The sequence below is a fragment of the Oncorhynchus mykiss genome, chromosome 13 (assembly GCF_013265735.2).
Source record: "Oncorhynchus mykiss isolate Arlee chromosome 13, USDA_OmykA_1.1, whole genome shotgun sequence".
In the NCBI taxonomy this organism is placed as follows: Eukaryota; Metazoa; Chordata; class Actinopteri; order Salmoniformes; family Salmonidae; genus Oncorhynchus; species Oncorhynchus mykiss.
In genome coordinates, this window is record NC_048577.1 from 37,480,366 (window position 1) to 37,503,292 (window position 22,927).

The 22,927-nt window shown below is 44.4% G+C and overlaps 1 protein-coding gene across 1 annotated transcript; it reads right to left on the bottom strand.

Moving 5' to 3' along the window:
* Positions 1 to 6,134: 6,134 nt before the first annotated feature.
* LOC110486265 (serine/threonine-protein kinase 17A) lies at positions 6,135 to 22,545 on the bottom strand. The gene is made up of 7 exons (XM_021557723.2): positions 22,113 to 22,545; positions 16,164 to 16,376; positions 10,806 to 10,950; positions 9,330 to 9,456; positions 9,163 to 9,211; positions 8,801 to 8,980; positions 6,135 to 8,085 (listed from the first exon to the last, which is right to left on the bottom strand). Exons 1-7 carry the CDS (start codon positions 22,208 to 22,210, stop codon positions 7,800 to 7,802), a joined length of 1,098 nt encoding a protein of 365 aa, XP_021413398.2. The 5' UTR covers positions 22,211 to 22,545; the 3' UTR covers positions 6,135 to 7,799.
* Positions 22,546 to 22,927: the final 382 nt, after the last annotated feature.

Sequence of the window (22,927 nt, forward strand, 5' to 3'; positions counted from 1 at the left end):
TTTTATGGCAGGGGATTGTGTTATGATATTTTTACTCCGAACATCTTAAGTGCACACTAGATATTTCTCCTGCTGCACAGCTAACTCAGAGTCACATTGACCCTCTTATCTGGTGGAAGACAGCTTGAAAATAGAAGGCTCCCCCGCATCCCATAATTAAACCTGACCTGGTTTATCTCGAGGAATGACAACACAAGGGAAGGCATGTCGAGGGGCTCCTCAATTGATGTCTATGGGGTCTCTGTCTACATGGTGTGGCCCTGAGGCTAGTGTGGTTCTGATCCATGTGTTATTGTAAGTGCCCTGTTAAACAGTAGTCCTCAGACATTGGGAGAAAGAGGGAACACTGTGTTCTTCTCTAGACAATATTTTTTTTCTAGGGCCCTCAACACTAGGCCCCCATCTGCCATAACGGCACAAAGTAATAATAGTTGTTTATTTATCATACTTTTTATTTTATTTTACAACTTTTATTGCCCGGCATGGATAAGCAGCATTAAGAGCTGGCTTGCGAAAGAGGCCTAGAATCCCCACTGTGTTTACATTACCCGCCCCCCTCCCGTCCCCCCCGCCCCCCGTTGGTCATGTTTCAAAGCAGAAAGTAAGAATGAGTTTATTTTTCTCCTTTACCTAATTAAAATATAGTGTTCTTTAGCTGACCACAATTAATCTCCTTTGGAATGTTCTTTTTCTAGTATGGTTACAAGAGATTTCTCCTGGGTCAAAATATGATTTTACAGCTGTTGTAATTGAACTGGCTCCGATTCTCAAATCTCTTCACATCCACTGATCCAGGTACAGTAAGATATAGAGACTTACCTGCTCAAGAGGTGATATTAATCAATTAGGTACAAATATGTGCACAGTCACAGCTCTGTGGTGGGGGGGTGTGTGATACCTATTTCAAAGCCCAATCCTTATCCATTGACAGTAATTTGATGAATAACAGTATTTGCATAGTCTATTTTTATACATTAGTGTGTACTGTACACTGCCTGTCTGTGTGTGGCCTGTGTGTACAGTACACAGGTCTATAGGGACGGCAGTGTACTCCAGCATGGAATTGGAACATTGTACCTTGCTAAACTCATTAGCCTGATTCGAACACCCCTTTAACATCCTCTTGACAGGCTTACGGAAGCTTCTTTTTTCCCGTTTACCACAATCTGTGACTCGCAATTCGATCGATCATATGCTTTTCTTTAGGTTGGCACATCTTTTTCCCCTCCCAATGGCCAATGAACCTTGGATGTGACAACGCCAGTGCTCAGCCAACCACAAGGTTCTTAGAGGTGACAAACTGGCAGCACACGTATCCAATCATTTCTGGCCCCAGTTATTGTTGAGTTATTCCAATGTGCATCTGCTTCTACTGTCTGAGTTGAAATGATGGAGAAATCCTATTCTAGCTTTAATCCAAGGCGCCGCTATAAACCACAGCCATTACTCAGTAACGGGAGTAAAATGATCCGTGAATTAGAGGATCATTAATGACCCCGACTGTGGAACATGGCCTAACCATAGCATGTTACCCATTTTGACCAGGATGACTGACCCCGTCTCAGAGGATGTATCCTTCAAATAATACATCTGACTTAAAAACAGAAATCAACTTTGATTGAAAAAAAATCAAGTCTCTCCTGTTTGTTTGCTATTTAATAACAGAGGAAAGACGAGACCATTTGTCCTGGGAGTTGTAGGACTTGTTACCTCTTGACATTCCTCTGAAGGCCCCTCTCTTTCCTCACAGCGGTAGCTACCTCTTAAGCTTAAATGATGTACCATCTGTCAGTTTATCCCGAGACAGGTTAAAGAGAAACTCCTTAAATTTAAATTGGCACAGCTGACGGATGGTGTAAGAAGGTAGAGTCGGAGAGACAGATGCGTTAGACACTTGAGTGACAGGTACATTAGGTATGTTAAACGCCCAGGTGAGGCCGGGACAGAGAAACCCACTATTCTGAGGGCTAGGGGCTTTTCCTCACGATAGTGTTATTACTGCTAAGAGCGCTGATAACATTGTTACAGAAACACTTTTCCACGACCTGTCTGGCCTCGCCATTGTTTTCAGCGGGGTTTGTTGTGCACAGCGATATGGCCGATTACATCAGGAAGTTTCTCACAATATGAACATCTAACTCTAATGACGGCATTACATACACAAACACACCTCTGTGGGAGTGAGTTACATCACACCAAGGAGGGAAGGAGGAGGAGTGGAGGAGGAAGTAGCTGCAGACACAAATTAAACGATGACAGGCTTTCTTTTAATTAAAGTGTCCTGTGCTCCCCCGAGCAACCTTTGAAAGTATTCTTAGTTCTTCCATTGTATCCTGATAAATCAGCTGGTCCTAAACTGAAAGAACACAAATGTATTGGTTTTCCCTGCCTCCTCATCAACAACACACCCGGCAGAACAGAACCAGTAATACCAGCTGCCATGGCCATCATATCATCGCACAGCACAACGTTGTCACCATTCTCCTTTACACACACACACACACACACAAAATGACAGTTATGTCACCAAACCAGAACCAAAAACAGCCCATGCCGGCCACCAGCTGAAGCCATTATGGTAAATAGTCTTTGATCCTCAACTCACATGGGCACACCAAGTGGCAGTTATATCGCGTCACTGAAGAATCGCAAGTCATAGCTTGCAATTAAATCCAGGAGGCCAGAGTATTATTGTTCCCTTCCTCTTTGACAACTACAAGCGTGGCAGGGTAGAGCGGTATTGAGAAAGACAGTTGGAGCATGAGATAGGCCGGGAGAGGAGGGAAAGACCAACCGTATCAGCCTATAGCAGCTAGAGAGCGTGTTGTGTACTTGACTGTTCCCCGACCCCAGAACCCCAGAGCTGAAGTGAACAGTGTACATGTTGTGATTGGGATGGAAATGACTAAGAGCTCTGAATGATCCAGACCACTAGATTCAGTTCTGTTCCCCCTCACTCTGAAACACTGGACTCCCTTACGTGCTAGTAGAGTCACAATGAGCCCACAGAGTTCACTCTTTGTGTGTGTGTGTGTGTGTCCGTGCGTGCATGTACAGTACTCCAGTCCAAACAACTGTATTTGGCAGGATTTTTATTGCTGTCCGTGATCTTACCCACCACACAGAAAATTAACCCTATAAGGACTGGCTTAGTTGTGCCTCTTGTTTTGATTGGGGCCTTTTCAAAGGTCTTGAGTTGAAGTTGAGAGGTTCACCCTGAGTTGAGCATCACCAAGTTCAATAATATCATTTCTGTCAATGCTGCCTGCCTCTTCCATGTTGTGGCAGGATACAGTTGCCACAGACGGAGAAAAAACAGACATCAGCCATCTGACCAGGCAACTTTTAGTTTAGAATGCTTTTGTGTTCTTAAGATTTTTACAGGGAAAAAAATAAATAGCTGTGCTTAACCAAAGGCAGTCAATGTCTTGGCTGAGAATGCCTCGCCATGAGAAACATATTACCCGTGGTTAGGATAGGCTTTGTGCTCTCTGAACATTTCTCTCTTCAAAGCGTGACTTACTTGTGACGACAATTGTCTCTTCATTTTGTCTTAGTTGATATCTATAGAGGACACAACACTACACAGTAAGAGGAACAGTATTTGCATGTGCAATGGTTGGTCTTGTTATCAATAGGAAACACTACTGGCCATGACACACAAAGACATGAACCTCTGAGTCTTTTCTCAGTGAGTCTTCTCTCAGTCTCCTGTGAACTGCACTTGATGACATGAGATACTTGAGGTCAATGCTGGAATGTAACACAACAAGTAAAGTCATTGGAGAGGGCCAGACAAACAGGCACATACCAGATGAATTGGTATGTCAATGAACTGTCAATGTTGTGGGCTAGACGTGCACTACTAGAGGGCAACTAGAGTCATTTGCTGGAACGCAGTTGGATCATTTGCCTGGGCCTGGGGAATGGAATGCCCTGTGATGTGACGAGGGGTTGATAGATTGACAGGCTTGTTCACTGGAATCTAATTGCTGTACCATTATTAACAATGCCTTAATAATTGTTCACATGCAAAGCTTGTCAAACTGAAACAAGTTCTGATATTTAAAAGGTGAGCAGGTTCTGAGAGAGAGGAGCGTAAAGGGGGTGGGGTGGAGAGAGGGAGTATCCTAAGGCAGCCCAACCTCCAACCCCCCCCCCAAGCCCCTGAGCAGGGATTGTTTTGTGATCCCCCCTTGACTACTCAGACATCCACATGATCACACCATAATGAAACTTGAATCAGGAACATAAGCATCCAATAATTTCCCCATTTTGTAAGGTGTGAGGGGGCAGCTTCTAGGAAAGCTGAAAGACTGACAGAGATCTAGAGATGGAAGAGAACGGGGCGAATGAAAGATGAAAGAGCACCAGAGAAACGTGACGGATAAAGACAAACAAAAAGAGAAAAGTGAGAGAAAAAAATAAGTAGGCAGGGGTATAAAAGAAAAGTCCCTGGTGTCAGCTGCTAAATGTCCTTAAGTATTGAAATAGAGCATGGTAAAGCCGTGTGTTGGCTTGGTCTTTCATACAAACAGCCTTCACACTAATCTCATAAGGAAGATCTCTTGTGACTTCATATCAATATGATCTTATGGAAACAAGGTCCAACATTCTATTTGCCCTATGCTCAAACAATTCAAATTAACACCGATGCAGTGATCCATATCCCTAATTCCAACCGGTTGTCAAACATGGTCAATCTTGGTTTTGTAACTGGTGATGTTGAGTTCAGTCAATGGAGTCTATATGGGAAGATAAAAGATTCCTCCTCTTCCCCACGTTCTGTTTTTCTGATTCCCTGTTACATTTTCAACACGGGGATCAAGGTTGTGACAACTTCTGCTCTTTTAGGACGCTTGGTTACCAGGGAACAAAAAGCTAGCTGGCTGCTTTAAGCAGGAACGATTTAGAATCCAGATGTCTGACATTTTCAAACAGAACGGCCACATTTTGTTTTGTACATCAGCAACACAGTTCACACAGAGTACTGCTAACATCATGGCTGGAGATGTGAGGGCGAAGGTCAATGGAGAGGAGTTAGATGCTGTAACAGATCTTTGAATCAATTTGATATGGCCAGGACTGATAAACCGAAGGAAAACCTCTGTACACCAAAGCCTTTGCATCTCCTCCTGAGAGCAGGTTATCTTCGTGTCTATGGAAGCTTCTCTTTGTTCTTTCCATTTGTATTGGTCCTGTGGTTTTGAGCTGTAGTTCTTCCGTGAAGGCTTTGGTCTTGATAGAACTACACCTGAATTAATTTTAAAAATATATCCTCACAATGGCTGTCTTCCAGATATCGGGACAAAATGTTCCCGCAACGGTGAGAAACGCAGCCACATAGTCAATCATCTCTGTCATGTTTTGCAGAATGTGCGCGTGCCGAGGGCGTTAATGTGTGTATGGGGTTGGTAGGTGTGAAAATATAGCCACGGTGCAAAACAGAGCCACTCCTGCTGAGAAAACAAAGGCTATATTAACAAGGGTGAATAAAGGGAGAGGGAAAGTTACTAACATTTCTTGCATTCCGAAGGTCAAAGGAGCAGGATATTCAAGGGAAACGGTCACTCCAGGCAGGGCCCGTCTGTCCAGAGCTCAACACAGCCTGAGTGGAGCTAGCTGGACTGGGCCCAGTGCCGACCCTCAGCGGAAGAGCACATTAAAGCAAGATTCCAGAACATTGGCACGCAGGGACATTGTTCAACCTGCTGCAAGTAAACAAGAGAGAACTAGTATGTGTGTACACACCAGTGAAGAAAGCATCACAGCATGTCCCTTTTCAAGTGACTGGTATTTCCTGTGAAGTGTGGCTAGATATTTCTGGAAATCCATCAGTTCTTCTTGCTACATTTAACTTGTTTCCCCAAAAGTACCAAAAACAGGAAAGACAGACACTTGGGAAATGGTCTTAAGTGTAAACTAAAGATACTGTAGTTTGAGGAATGTTTTTCCAAGTGAAGAGACCATAATATTTCAGCACACAAGAGGAGAATAAATGTTAAATTGGGTCACAATAGTTCCCCGGTCCTTTGTACAAGGAACTACGTTCTGACCAGACTAAAGCTTTGTGGTTTGAGGGAACAAGACAAGCAGGGGTTGTTCCATGCCTTAAAACAGACCACACAATGAAGTCAATTCATCAAGATGAATAGTTTAATACAAAATGTACATTTATTGTTCTTCGATACATTTTTGCGAGGCATGCCATCAACATTTATTCATTTCAATGTAACGTCCACCTGGACACAAGTGCAAACCTGCCTGAAATTCCATGAGCAGTAACCAGGAATGAAAGTCATAAGTACAGAGTCAAGATAAAAATAAACAAAAACAAAAAAGGAGGCATACAATAATTATTAAAATGTTCATACATTATGGATATTAAAATATTTTACAGATTATTCTTACACTATCAAACAATATACACTTCAGTACTTTTTGAGAAGCCCTCAAGAGTAAGTGATCTTCACTCAAACACCACATATCCAAAACGAGCTCTCTTCAAAGCCTTTCAATTGGTTGCAAATCATTGAATCCTAGTCACTTCCTCTTCAAAAAGACATCGGTTCACAAAGCCTGAAGAAAGGGAAATATATTGTGACATATCCAACATGGCAAACTGATATTTCAAAACATGAGTACATGGAAATTGTGCAACAATAGCAAAAAAAATATATCTCACAAGAATAAACAGAAACACAACAGGTGAACTATATGGCACTTGGTGGAAACGAGTGATGCAAATATATTAACAATAGATGGTGGGAAGTGGCCATGTACATTTGTGTCTTAACTAAACTGTGCTTTTTGAGCCATTTCATCAAGACTTTGGTTATTACTTTCTGACCATTTGTGTAGTTCATTCTTAAAATAAAAAAGTGCTTTAAATTGACATCAAGATTGTCCTTACCACTAAACAAAGGATGTGATTTAATTAGATTGGTGATTGAGATGGCTTTCTATGTTTTGGGGGCCTGAAGTGGTCATATGAACAAACAAAATCAGAGAGGACTATTTAACCCTTCTGACTGGTTTCTGTGAGGGCACTCCCCGAACACAGTCCGTCAGTTAGGTTTCCTTTGCTGCGTAGGCAGCATCTCATCTAGGGACATCTGTCTAACCACATAGGCATCCTTCATAATCAACATCATCATGAAAGGCATTTAAGGCTCAGACCTCAACAAAAGCAAAGTGGTTCCAACTTCCTGTTGGCCAACGTCATTTCCTCTCAGGGTGAGCAGTTACATCCTCACAAAGGAGAGGAGAAGTACAGGTTCAAAGGTCAGTTAGGGAGTGGAACGTGAAGGGCAGCCAAGGTGAGAGCCAGGTTGAGGGCCAACGTGGGATCAACCCAGCCTGGGACAAAGTAGGACTCACAGAGTGCAGACCAGACCAAGTGATGGATGAAGTCAGTCCCACTGTTCTAGTCTTCATAGCCGAGCACAAAGAACTGGCCCACTCCTTCCATTCACAGCACTCATACAGTTACAGTACCCTCGCTACACATGCATTAAAAGTGTGTCAGTGTGGCTCATTACCAGACGCCACGCATCAGCACACTAATCAGCACAGGGTAACATGCATCAAACACGCATGGATTTACTGCACACAGTCAGCTGAGCTCAGACAGAGATCACACATCCATCGCAGCAGTAGCAGCAGCACACATACAGAGTCAAAACAGAGCTGGAGGCCCTGCGTAGGACCAGACCAAGTCTCACTGGCTTCCAGACAGTGTCCATTCTGTGACAGCAGTCCAGTCAGTCACTACACACAGTGTCTAGTGGAGCCCTTCCTCAGCAGATGAGCTCCTGTTGGATCTCTGGCAGTGCGGGGAAGGGCTCAGAAGTGAAGGAAAAGGCATTGCGGCCCGTCTTCAGGTCTACCTGACCGGGGCACATCAGGTACGAACCCATGCTCTCCAGCTCTGGGGAGGGTGCCGGGCTCTCAGGCTCAGACTCTGATTGGCTGGTCTCAGGCTCGTCCAATGAGGGTAGAGAGCTGGCGTGGAGCTGTGTGTAAAGGTCAGCTGGTCCATTCAGCCAGGGGTGGTTAAGGCACTCTGCTGCAGTGGCTCTCTTCCTGTGGACACAGAGGATGCGTGTCAGAACTCAAATCAATCAATGTCTAGGCAGCAAGGACTTTAATTAAAGCTTCTGTTCATCCGTTTTGAAAACTGAAATAGCTAGGGTGAATATATGTAAAAGGAAAGCCAATGGTAAAAAGGGGACAAATATGCAGTTTTACAACTTCCTGTCCCTCCCCTTCCCCCAGACACTCTTCTTTCCCTGACAGTCTGTTTGAAAAACCACCAAAGCTCACTTTTTCATCCCAGCCTTTTCCCCTCTTTGGGATTACTCAGACACACAGGAATTTTTTCCACTTTTTTTTTTAATGCCGCCGATAATCTACAGCAATTAAATTATATTGAGTGAAGATTACGGCCCTGGATCACAGCGATCGACTACTGCTGTTTGTCATTGAGACATGATGGTGACATACAGTATGTAGCCCTTCTGTGCTGGAACACTTGGCCAAATAGCGACAGTGGTGACACAGAACGTGTTAATAGACGAAACGTAACAAGGACCAGTATCCTTATATTAAAATTGTTCATATACGTTACCACGCATCGGGAGACTTAACGAGGCTGTGCTGCAAGCAGCAGTATGAATGACATCGCTCACGTGTTAATTAGCGTTGAACTCAATATGAGACATGTGGGAGAAGATCCATCTGTCGGGCTGTGGCACTGAACTAATTGAGTGTTGATTCTTGACCCTATCCTGTTCCTCACCTGGGGTTTTTGAGCAGCAGGGTCTTGATGAAGTCAATGGCGAGGGAGGAGATGCCCTCGAAGGCATCCTGGGAGTAGTCCACGTTGATCTGGGAGATGTTTAGGAAGGTCTCCTGCTTGTTGTCCCCCAGGAACGGAGACTCGCCCGTCAGCATGACGTAGGTCAGGACCCCTATGGACCTGAGAGGAGGAGGAGGAGGAGGGGGGAATGGTGTCAGACTACAAGACATGAGTATTTTTCTCAGATTTCCACTGTGGAGCTGGCTAGTGATATCAATATTTTATGGCTTCTGGAAAAACCGAGATGTATTGAGGACACTAGCTGATATCTGCTTGATGCAGTTCATTTAACTCATACTCACCACATGTCTGTCGCTATGCTGATGGGTTCATAGTTCAGGATCTCTGGAGCTGGAATAGCATAGACAACGCCAATTAGTCCTGATCATTTTTTTTACAGTACTGAAGTTAAGAATTGCTTATCCATCTTCCTTATTGATATAGACCGACTGCAGAAGCCAGGACTCACCCACATACTCCGGGGTGCCCAGGATCTCTCGGACTTCTGTCACATTGTCCATGCGTCTGGACAGGCCAAAGTCCACGATGCGGATATCACCTAGTGGGATGGCACTGGTCAGCAGGATGTTCTGGGGCTGAGGGGAGAGACCGAGATAAGACAGATGAGACCAAATCCAAAGAGTGCGTGGTAAGTGAATTGACAGAGGTCACATACCATGCTTGATAGATTGTGAATCAGTAGAGTAGTCATCGATACTCAAGGCCTCCCATTAAAGAGTCTAATCTACTTCTACATGAATAAGCCCAACCCAGAGTGTACAGCCCCAGAGGGATTCAATTTGGTGACATCAATATCACTAAACCAGGTTCATCCCCTTAGCCTATTAGATGATTCCAAGGAAAGGTGGGATGTCTTGGAGGGCCTATCAGATTAGATGGCTCATATATCATGTATGATGCTTAACCTCTGGGTCATACTGGCTAGATTCCTGGCCTGGGGCCTCTGGCCAGGACATCTTGGAGGACCAAGTGGCGCAGTGGTCTAAGGCCATCACTACAGACCCAGGTTCGATCCTGGGCTGTATCACAACCAGCTAGAAATCGGGAGTCCCATAGGGTGGCGCACAATTGGCCCAGCATCGTCCGGTTAAGGGGAGGATTTGGTGGGGTAGCCGTCATTGTAAATAACTTGTTCTTAACCGACTTGCATAGTTAAATAAAAAGGTCAAATACATTTTAAAAAGCTAGGATAAATGAAGGAGCAAGAGACACAGACCAGAGCCTGCCAGCGACATTTCACCAAGAATAGATTTAATACTGTCTATCACTGGGGGAGGAGAAAAAGAAAATGGGAGCCAATAAAATCTAGTCTGGGGACAGAGTCGGTTCAGTCCCCCTCATAAACCCCTCTGGAACAGAGGAGGGTTTCTTCATACACACATATATATATATATATATATAACCTGCCTGCCAAGTTCTAACATACTCCAAAACAGTGTTTTTTTTTATTCATCATTATCAACAACACAAATGTTTTTGACATCACTGGGCAGACAAAACAAACCTACAAGACGTACAGCTTTTGTTCTGTGTCACAACCCTGCAGTATTTTACAAAATAAGTTCTAGAGAGAGAGAAACCAGACCCTGACAGGTTCATTTGTAAGAGCGGGAACTCCGGGGACGAAAACTATGCAGCATTCACATAAAAACAGTTGTCACTCGTTAAAAGCTAACAGAGTAACTCAGATGGGCGTCTTGATTTGCTAGACAAGTCCCATGTACAGGGAGAGTTATTGCTCTGCCACAATAAGGGGTTCTCATTGCTTAAGGGGAGCAATATGGCAGTTGAGAAACAGTCACCCATTCCAGGGGTGCCCTGTTTTTTTTGTGTGTTTAAAAAAACAAAAAACAAGTCTCTCGCTTTGACAGCCGTAACTAGTAGCCGATTTGGTTCTGGGTGACGAGATGCGCTTTCTACTGACCTTCAGGTCCAAGTGGACCACGTTGTTGCGGTGCAGACAGGCCACGCCGGTGAGGATCTGTCTGGCCAACCTGATCACATCCTTCTCTGTGAAGGCCTCGTCGTTCTCCGCAACACACTGGTTGAAGATCTCTCCACCGGCAGCACTGGAAAACACAGAGGCAAATGGAGGATCAAAATAGACCCATGGTGATGAGACGAACAACAAACAGTACAGGTTAATTATATCTTTACCTTTGTTACATGGGCTGCTGTAATTGATTGCTGATGATGCATTGTAAAGCATTTACACTCATGAATAGTATAAACTGTATACATTGTAAATCACTGCATTTGTACCACTATCAAATCAAAACATGACGACAATGCCAGCCACACCCCTGTCCCGTTATATCACACAGTGAAGTGTGGCCCTAGCCCGTGATTTTTTATTTTTAAAGTTACGCCACTGGCCCGGTGGTTCTTGTACTTTGGGCTTGGGAACAGGGTCAGTGCTCCACATCCATCATCTGTGGCACTGACGTTCCCGACACGGAAATCAGAAGAAAAATGGTGCCTCCCTGACCTCAGCGGACTCGAGATACGAGGACCCATATCAGTCAGTGCCAGTCCCGGATAAGACTTTCCAGAGTTACACACAAATTCCAGATCAGTTAAGTCACAAACAAAAAACGAAGGGGAAAGAATTTCAACTCTATCAAACTCGAGATCCCTGTCGTATAATAAAATAGTTACCTAAGATGTAAGACCGTGACAGCACACTGAAACGAACCCATAGTTTTAAAGTAGTGGATAGGACACTAAATTGCAGGGATTACCACCACACTGCTGTGTCACTCCCCAAAATTGGAAGTTTATCCAATCTGCTCAGGATTAGGGAGGGGGGGGGTTGTCCTATTTTTTTTGGCTCCACTTAGAAAATAGAAAGGCTAATTACCAAACTAAAATGGCGACTTCTCAGTTTTGTTAAGGCAAAATCCTGGTTTGTCACTCTTCGTGTAACAGTGGTAAGCAAATCCGTCTGGGACACGGCACATTTGTGTTGGATGCTTCTCCAAAGCAGATGAAAAGCCTAGAGAGAGGACGCTTGCCAAATAGCACAGCCGCGTGTGGGGGATTTAGTCAGCACACATGGTTTTTATCTGGAGAGGAAATCTGCGACCATGGCCCGGGCATAACTGTTACATAACCACACCATCTAATCCCTGGGTAGCCTCGCACCTTCACCTTTACTGTCCTCCGCTGCAGAAATATCAGGTTCTGTTTTTCTGGATATCCATCATTGGGCCATATAAATCCCCTTTCGTTTGGGGCTCCACACATTTATTGCTGGCCGTCTCTTCTGACCCCCCCCCCCCTCCCAAGTCCCTACAGTACCCATGTATACCAAATGTGTATAGCAGGCCTAGTTTACCAGTTTTGGGGGGGTAGAGAGGAAATGAGAGACATCAGTGTGTCGTTGGAAGCATGGCTTTGATTTATGCTTGCTGACAACTGCATGATACTTTTTTTTTTTAAGCTAACTGATCGTGCCACTCATTGTTCATCTGTTCCATGTGCTGGGTCTCAATTTAATACAATTGACTCAAATAGGTCTAATTATCCCACCCCTTTTTTCCCCCCGTTTGAACTAATTACCAATAGGCGGAAACAAAGGTACCCTCCAAAATACTTCAATAAACTCATCTAGGAGGAGACAAGGCTTTTAGTACGAACAAGAGCCATCCTGTAGAAATGACATGGACTGAGGACATACAAACATGATGGCGGGAGATGTATGGTCTCATTTCTCCCTCTATGCCTCAGTGGACCAGTCTCCCCACTGTCAGTCAGCAGACATGGAATGGTTTCCCATCCACTTAAGACAGAAGAACAGCACAACAGCACAGAGTCCCATCAAAGAGCCTCACAGTAGCCGTCACCCGCAGAACATCAGGATTGGGCAGAGGGCAGGCAAAGAGCTACTTGAGAACGAGCTGAAGACAGATGAGCCATGAGTTCTCAATGAGAGGAGAACAATATTGGTTAGTCTGCACTTAAGATCTCCAGGAATAGGCATTATGCTCTTGCTGGCCAGCTACCAAACAGAGAGAGAAGCTCAAAGCCTACTACTGATCACTTCTCACAAGGCCTGTGTGTTGACTGCATTGTGTTCTCAGTACAGTACATAGACTCTGGTTTCAGAGTTGTCATCATTTAGATGGGATTATGCTGTGACAACTCATCCTCCGTTACAGGAGACTTGATGTGTCAAACCTTACTAGAATGAAGATAATTTCGAAAATTGGAATACAATTAATTAGACCGCCCTCATCCTCAAAAACACTTTTACTAGTTCCCAAAAATGATCTTCTGAAGACGTTATTGCAGTTTTAAATGAAAGCCATCCCATGCCAGACAGTGGAGATGTGTATCAAAGACTCTTACATAATCCATTGACTGCATACATTTGAAGTGACAAAGATAAAATGGCTGACATGGACTGGAGAGGAGGGTTTCAATGTAAGATGTCTCAATACCCGCGGAAAAACATCAGATACCATTACACTTCAGGATGAAAGCAGAATTAAGAGGACAGAGGGGAAGAAGAAGAAAACACCACCCTCTTCCCCAATTAGAGGGGCTGAAAAACCTGTTGTAGAAAAAAAATTACCTCACAAATGATTCCATCAGCGCTGAAAGATCAAGCTGGAGTGAGTCAAAGTGATACATTTTCATAAACATACCCGTGTAAAGCTTGAAAGCTGCTCTAGGGTTATGATTGGCCGGGCAATCTGTGGACCGGACTGCCATTCCCAAGACTATCCGATTGCCTGTAATTGGTTAGGATTTTGAGTTCCTCTTATCTGAAGTTACCTCAGTTTACAGCAGTGTCATGAGTTCAAGGCCTCCGAGGTGAAACAGCTGAGTACAGTATTCACAACACTTGTATCTTGTATTGTTTGCCAGATGATAAACAAATTTGTAGTGACTGAGGGTTGGACCAAACCTTACAGCTAATTTTCCCACATATAATGTAGACCTCTAGAAATGCACCTGCACAATACTGTATTTAAAAATGTTTTTAAAAAATGGATACCACGAAAAGGGGGTAAACAACTGTTAGTAGTTACTATCTTGTCTCATCGTCACAACTCCCGTACGGGCTCGGAAGAAAAGCCATGCGTCCCCCGAAACACAACCCAACCAAGCCGCACTGCTTCGCCAGCGCGCATCCAACCCGGAAGCCAGCCGCACCAATATGTCAGAGGACACACCGTGCACCTGGCGACCTGGTTAGCGTGCGGCCCGCCACAGGAGTCGCTAGTGCGCGATGAGACAAGGATATCCCTACCAGCCAAAACCTCCCTAACCCGGACGACACTAGGCCAATTGTACGTCACCCCATGGACCTCCCAGTCGCGGCCGGCTTTGACAGAGCCTGGGCGCGAACCCAGAGTCTCTGGAGGCACAGCTAGCACTGCAATGCAGTGCCCTAGGCCACCCGGGAGGCCCGCACAATACTGTATTTGTCAATGTGACAAAAATATAAGATGTTTGGTCTCATCCTAGAGGGTTGTTTAATCTCTGGTAACACCATGGGTTTTCCTTGACAAGACATGTAGAGAGTTGGGAACACACAGATGACAAGCGAAGGTTTGTTGGAGAACCATTGAAGAAACGAATTTCATGCAACTATTCACCACCATCAGAAGCAGGCCATGGACTACGCCTCGAGTACGGAAAACCATTATGATTAAACCGTCAGAATGCGTTCCAAGCAGAGATGATACAGGTTCATTTCTCATTAAAAAGTGGCATTTTCGTTTAGACTAGTCGTTATGTGTGGCGTTTGTGGTGCTCGCACAGACTGGTTTTAAAAACTTACTGATGAGAAAAATGTAGTTTATCATTTCCATTTCTCATAAGTTGCGTGGGGATGTGGTTGTGGCTATGTGCAGACCAATGTGTGCCAATGTGTGAGTATGAGTATGCTACTTTGTGTGTGTGCTACTTTTGGGAGCGTCACTAACGGCTTCTATGTAAACCCACAGGAAATGGAACATTATTCTCTGGTTTGCAGCAAAGCTAGCCCACGCTGAGGTCAGAGAGCCCTTTAACAGAGTTAAAAAGTTCACAGTCATACAGGCTGCAACAGCATCTCAATGGCTGCAGATTGACAAGTTAGTAGGGGATTTCACTAGGAACCATAACCTACATTGGGATCTGGATGAACATAGGCCTAGAAGAATCTCTCAAACTTTCAGATAGACAAAGGACGACAGACAAAGGACGACAGCACAAGGAAGCGCAAAGTTATCTGGCAGCTAGTGCAGGGCTATGGACCAGTGCCTACCCCTGCAGAGCTGACCCACTGAAGGCATGAATTAGTGGCTCTGCTTCCTCTTTTCACACTGGGGTCCAAGATCAAGCACACACACACACCCACCCCCCCCCCCCCCCCCCCCACCCCCCAGTGTGAAAAGAGGAAGCAGAGCCACTATTTGGGGCTGGTAAAAAGCATTACGAAATAATTTGACTAGCTTTCCTTAAAAATGTATCACGTGACAAATACTTATTCTCAAGAATCTTCTAGATCGAGTCCTTTGGCCCATCTTCGTCCGTCTGTTTACAGGAACACTGACACAGTCTGACAAGGTAACAAGAATCGGGGATGTGGCTATGAGCACAGCGACCAACCACAGGGGAGTTATCATTTCCTTATAAGGTTACAAGGTTCAAGCAGGCCTGCGCGTGTTTGGTGTGCGTGCACACGCAGCTGTTTTTAAAGGTGACAAACTCTTGAGTGACATGCAGCTGCATCCTCAGAAGAAAGACAGCAAAAACACAGGAAGTCGGCATGTGAGGGTTAGACTGGAGAGATGTAATCTACCATTTCTCAAGAAACCCAATGCTCTGACATTCACGTCACTCAACATCCTGTCTACGCAAGATCTCATGCGGTTTTGAAACAAAAAAAAAATCACGTAAAAAAAAATCCCATGTTTTATATAAGCAGAATACATTTTGACTCAGGTGACCACATCAAATCAAAACCCCTCGAAACTACGCAGAAATAGAAAAACCTGCAGAGACGGAAAGTTCTTTCAGCAAATGGCGCATAATGGTTTCTCATTTCCCCCCTCATTAGAAACCTTATCATTTCATCCCATTTTTTCCTGGCAGTGCTGCATTGTGGTGGAGCATCAACATGTACGGAGAGTTTAAAAGGTCTTCTAGATTACCATCACCAGCATTTTCTCCCATCACTGGCGACATGAACTAAGGGCGGTGCAGAGATCCAAACACACACGCACATACTGTACACACCACGTTTTTCCATGGTCTTTGCGTTTTGATGCATTACGAGCTCACTCACCACTCGAGGATGAGGATGATCTCAGAGTTGGTCTCGTAGACCTCATGCAGCGCCACCACATAAGGGTTAGCCTTGGCTGACTCCAGAACAGCGATCTCGTTGAGGATGTCCATGCGGCAGTCCTCGCCCTTCCGACGCTTCCTCAAGAACTTGGCAGCGTGCTCCTTCCCTGTCGCCTTCTCAATGCACTTCTTCACCACAGCAAACTTTCCCCTGGGAAGAGAAAAATAGTGGGGGAAAGGGATATGTTGAATAATCAGAAACACAATTAACAGTTTCATTTACAGGAGGCTTACACGTTTGATTTGGTTGTCTTCAATGTCTTATCGGTAAATGTGATTGACTCTGGCCATGAACCTGCAGGGAGTAATCATGGGAGAGAAACAGCAATTACAGCACTGAGAGTTCCAAACAATTATGACACCAATAAAGCAAAACATTTTTATTTTTTTTGCAGTGCAGCGAAGCAGATTACAATAGGTAGGCTGCACAGGTCACTGAAAGACCACCAAGGGAAATGAAGAGGTGGACTGAGTGGTATTACAAAACAGAGGGATACACATGGAGTCATCTACCATTGTTATGCAATATAGGACTGATGATGAACACCAAGTGATAGGCTCCCTCATCAGTGTAGTAAGATATCCCTCTCTCCTCTTCCACAGTGGAGGGCTTGACAGGCAGGAGATAGGAGCGACGGTGGGCCTGAGTGGCTGTATGGACAGGCGGCGGGGGGGGGGGTGATAAGATTAATAGCACTCTTTAAAGGTCAACATAAAGAGAGAAGGGCAACAGCTGGGCTTGTTGTCTGTCCACAAGCCCCACCCCCAGAGAAAAGAAAAAAGAGGAATGTACAACCACAATTCTAGAATACCATCTGAGCATTCCTTTTGCTGCTGCATTACATTGATGGATTCAGCAGAGGTGTTTCGGGCCAGGCTGCGGGTGTGGGCAGGAAATCCGATGTGTAGAATCACCCCACTGTGTCCAGCCTTCTACAAAACACCATCCCAGGACGATAAAGGAGCCTTGTTCACTTCCCATTCTTACAGCGGCAGGGGACAAACGCAATTCCCAAACGCCTCCACCCAGACCCTGCATCTCCTCGGACAGCCACACAAAGGCCTGTGCAGGATGACCAGCAAACATGGCAGCCCCTGCACTAGGACCACCCACTTCCCTGGGGCTGGACTAGGGGAGATGGGGGTCCAGGAGGCCACAGCGGAGTCCACCCAACCCCTCGATTTAAAAAAATATATATATTTTTAAAGGCCGCCGCAACGTCACTTAGCAAGTCATTTGGCAACCCTGTTAGTGAATTTCGGCCTTCCCTCACTTTCCTGATTCAACTGACAACTATTTCTGCCATGTTACTTGACAAACACTGCTTTGGAGTCAGATGTCTCAGCCAGACTGAGCCTGGCAGTGAAAGGTAACCATTCATAGAAACTGCACAGGTAGACATAATGGCATCCCTACGGTTCTGCTATTAAAAGCCGTGCCTGTATGGAGAGGGAATGTCAGCTTGGTGCCGGTCATTTTCTAACATCTTTCCTCCAGGCTGGCGGTGCTGTAGACCAACGCCTGCTACTCCTCCTGGATATGTTAGCTGGCACAAGGCCATTCCCTGTGGGCTGTTCCTCCTTCCCCTTTCATCACTCTCACTGGTTTCCCAGCCCTAGTGAGGATTGCTAGGGCACATTGTTCCAAATCAAAAGAACCAAACCATTCAAAGTCAAAGACTTTCTCCTTTAATTAGCCAATTCCCCAAGTTCAGAGCAGCTACCTCTGTGCTGGGAACTGCCGATGATATTAAAAGAAACCCCAGGCGATGCGGAGGAGCAACAGGAGGCCTTTTAAGATGGTGACACCAGGTCAAAGGTTGCTAAACTAGGCCATCATTACCCTGCCGTTTTCACACTGTCTGTAGTAACACACCAGAGACAAGAGCACAGGGGTTAGAAGTGGAAGTGGATGCAAACATAAAATTCAACATGCTTCAATTCAAAATGTCTGACCCACGAGAGGACATTACTGCCAGCCTTCTCCTCGAGCAGGAAGCTGCTTCCAAAAGACACTCGGACAGAAACCACGTCTGCCGCTTGAAGGTTGTCTTTAACGTTCTGTGTAAATCCCAAATTCCACAGAAAAGGCAATTATGCATCACACACCAACACCTGATTTGCAGATCCATCATGATGCAGCTTCACGTCAGCATGTCTGCATGTATGTGATGTGTCAATCTTCCAAATCAACAGGGGACCATAAAAGGACGTTCATTCAGAATGCATAGACACCAACCCAGAAACTTGTGGTGGTGATGGCACTAATCTAACTGAGAAACTGTTCCCCCCCCCCCCCGGGGTTTCTCATAAGGGGAGTGACTCATGTCTGGGAGAGCACAGACAGCTGATCGCCTTCAGCTGCCTCGCTCACACAAACTTCCCTCAAACACAAAAACCCACACATTGTTGTTAATGACAACCCCTTTGCCATCCTTCTAAATCATAGTGAAGATAGCCTAGATTTTCACTAACTAAATATCAGAGGACAACCATTTGACCTAGAAACAGGGACCTGTTCCAACCAGTTTAAAGTCAATACCTTTCATGTCAACTCGTAACTTGCCCTCAAAGTCAAAACTCTTCTACTTTATCAAAATGCCTGATTTGTGTGAGCATATTTACAGAGGGGGGGTGGGGGGGGGTCATTGAAGGGAAGCAATCAGGGGCAGATATCAGAAGCCATCAAAAGTGTTATTGCGGAAATCCGCTCCAGCAGGGGCCACAATGTCTCACACATAGTGGGGGGGGGGGGGGGGGGGGGGGGGGATCCATCCCTCCTCTTCTACTGGCCATCTAATCTTGACAAGTTGCTCTCCTGGCATCCAACACAGCTCACATTCCTGCACTTAATGGGATTTATGAGGCCAGATCAGGATGTTGTGGGGGCGAGGAAGTAATGGGAGGAGGATGAGGAGGAGAGAGAGATGGGGGTAGAAGGAGTGCCGAGAGGACGCTGGGCTCTCTCAGAGCTCAAACAGCCCCCCCAGGTCCTGGCTGCTGGCCCAGGATGTCCCATGGTGTCTGACAGGGAAATATGGCTGCTACCAACTGGCAAAGTGAATGAGTCTTTATTTAGCACCTGACTGCATACTATCAAGAAAAGAGACAAATTAAATACCCCCCCCATCTCCCTATGAAGTTATAAAGGACGGTTGCATGGGGTATTGGTACAATATCACCCGAGACAGAAGCAATGTGATGACCCAAGTCCAGATGATACAATAACCCCAGTCAACAGGTTCCAGATAAAACATTCTCCATGTGTATTGGACCTGGGGAGTTTAAAATCTGAGACCTCCCCATTCAACTCCCTTGGAATGCACACGTTAGTGTCTGGGTTCAAATGCATGGTACGTCACACTCGCTGATCTGTGGAGAACAACAGGGGGCCGGAGCAGGGCGGTGATGGTAATTACATGTTATCCCGCACCCTGACCCCCAGGACAAAACAGGGCTGATTGGCAGGGAAATAGCCCACTGTAACAGACCCAAACAAACAGCCATGGGTGAGGCTGTAGGCATGGTCTGGATCCTGGGGAAAAAAAAAAATAATAGCAAACATCTCTTCCTGTGTTAACTTGTGTATGCCAGAGATTCCTTGGTGGAGGTAGAGATCGGGAGCTACTGAGTTCAGGGATGGCACATGTAGGTCAGAGCATATTTCATGCTAATAATTCTGGGGCTGGTAAAATGCATCGCATATTCACCCTTCTACCGACAGCCCCCACAGCAGTAGCAATTAAAGAGGGGAGATATAGCGATTTAGGGTAAAGTTCTCCTTTGACATCAATTCAGTTTATAGGGGACAGAAAGTGCCATAATTGAAGGAGAATCAAGCATTTCGCTACACTCGCATTAACATCTGCTAACCATGTGTATGTGACAAATAAAATTGGATTTGATTTGACATGCCATTGCTCGAGGCTGGGATGAATTCCAAATGAAGGACATTTTTGTTGTGCTAGTGTTGATACAGTATGTGTATCATGAGCAGAAAAATGGTCCCGTTTTAGAATTAAGTAACATTCAACATACCATCTGCCCCAAAATAAATCACCACGTAGAAAAACAAGGTTCAATTACCATTGCATTTATCAACTCCTTACTCATGTAAAATCAGCCATGACAAAAAGTAGCCTACAAACCAAAACCAGTTCAGACCACAAGGGGCATAATTATGATGCTCTTTATTGTGACTGAAAATGTGTGACTGCGCAGTTGTCAGGTGGACTCCCAAGAACACCTACAAGATCATGAACAGAGACAGAAGAGGGAGTGAGACACCCAACTCGCTGTTTTTTTCTGGTTCAATGAAAGTAAATGAACAACTAAGTAGACCAGACCCAGCTGCTAGTGCGTCTATGGGCGACATACCCAGTTAAGTAGACCGAACCGAAGTGAATTATCATAATTTATCCACCATCTTTGTCATGAACACCTTTCAGAATTATCTACCCATGCAATTGTGCATTAGCTGTTATTCAACAGAGCTCGTAATACCAACTTTTTTTATACCAATTTCGCATTATTATGTACGTAAATCCTACCACTCCATTTAGTATGATACGTTTCATATGGTATGTATTAATTTGTGGCTGTCCATCATCCATTTAGTATGATATGTTACTAACCGCAATTCATACAATATGTTACAAATTTGCAAAAAGTTTGATATTTTATGAATTCCAATTTGTTGTTGTTGCTAACGTTAGCTAGCAGGTAATGTTCACTATGCTAGGAGTAAGGGTTATGAGTCAATGGTGGAAAAGTACTCACTTGTCATACCTGAGTAAAAGTAAAACTAACTTAATAGAAAACCCAAGTGAAAGTCACCCAATAAAATACTACTTGAGTAAAAGTACTTTGTTTTAAATATACTAAAGTAACAAAAAAAGGTCAAATAAAACCTTTTAAATTCCTTCTATTAAGCAACCCAGATGGCATAATTACATTTGTCATTAGCAGATAGACTGCTGGAGTGTACCCTGGCTATAAATGAAGCATATGTGTTTAGTGAGTCCACCAGATCAGAGGCAGTAGGGAGGACCTCTTGATAAGTGTTTTAATTGGACCATTTTCCTGTCCTGCTAAGCATTCAAATGTAATGACTACTTGTGTGTCAGAGGAAATGTATGGAGTAAAAAGTATATTATTTTCTATAGGAATGTAGTTAAGTAAAAGTTGTCAAAAATATAAATACTAGAGTAGATACACCACCCCACCACCACAAAAAAAACATATGGCACTTAATAAGTACTTTACACCACTGTTAGGAGTTAAGTTAAAGGGTTAAAGGTTAGAGGAAGGATTGGCTAACATGCTAGGTCGTTGCAAAGTAGCTAAAATGCTAAAGTTGTTTGTGATGAGAATCCAACACGCATGCTAGACGTTCACGTTATACGCCTGGCCAACCAACCTTTTTTTGTTGCCATAAGTAACCATACCAAAAGTAACATATACTAATTTAAGTGTCTCAGAATTACGTTTACTATGTTACGTCTAGTCTTTGAGACCAGGCTGGTTATACTTAAAGAAATATCAGGGCTCACACAAACACATCCCACAGATTTCCCTTACAACAAAAAAATGCCAACCACACAAAACAATTCAATGGGCGCAGATCGAGAGTTCTCCATGGCAGTGCCAGCGCCACTCATCCGGATTGGGCCGACAAGGTGAAATGTTCACTTACTCCCGTTTGCACGTGCAGAGAGAAAATGACAAACATTTAGAATTTGTAATTCCTCACTTGAAAGAATTAACAGTGCGTTTACCCCTGCCTCCCCCGTGTTTATTTCGCACTGTAGCACGCATTGACATCTATTCTATCTCATAATTTCATGATCTGGACAGGGTAATTTATTAAACATTTCATCCGACTTACCTGCCCAATTCTCTGCCAAGCAACTCATAATTGCTCGTGAAAGGATCGGTCCTAATTCTCGTGTGAATCTTCGTCACCATCCCGTTCTTGTTCATCATTGTTATTGCAGTCCGATTGGAGAGAGAGAAAATATATTTCCTTGGCAGAAGTTATATTAGCTGTTCAATACGTTCAAGTTAATTTCATGACAAAAAAATATATAGAGAAAGCTAAATAAACAGGAAAATAAATTGTAATGAAACTTCAGAACAGCAAACTTCTCAGCACCCAAAAAATCCCCAGGTTAATTCTGTGACCCTCAGGAATAGACAGATGAATCATTAAAGTATGAAGGAACTACTAATACACCGCAGCTGTAATCAAGCCAAGCGCTGTATGTTAGTTTGCGTGTAGATAGACAGTCCCAAAAATTAGCTCGATCGCAGAGCCAGCCTTTCTCAGTGACGCTGTGCCATGAAAGCCAATCGTAATTTGGCTTTGTTAAGGGGAGGGTTAAAGTCAGTGCGCATACTACGACACGGCTGATAGACAGGCACTAGCCTACTTAGGGTGGCATTCAACAGGTTGCCTACTCTTACTGCCTCAGTAGATGTCTTTAAAATAAATGGACACAGCTACACCTCTAATGCAAGTAGTAAGTAACCAAACTTTAGCGCCTACTGCTTAGATTTTGCAACACACACCTAAAAACAATAAGAGTTTGATGTAACAGAAACATGCTGTAGGCAAGTGAGCAATCAAATGTGTCAATCATTACTTTGGGAAAGATTTTACCAATCAAGGCATGCATCTCTCCCACATATACTGCAATCATG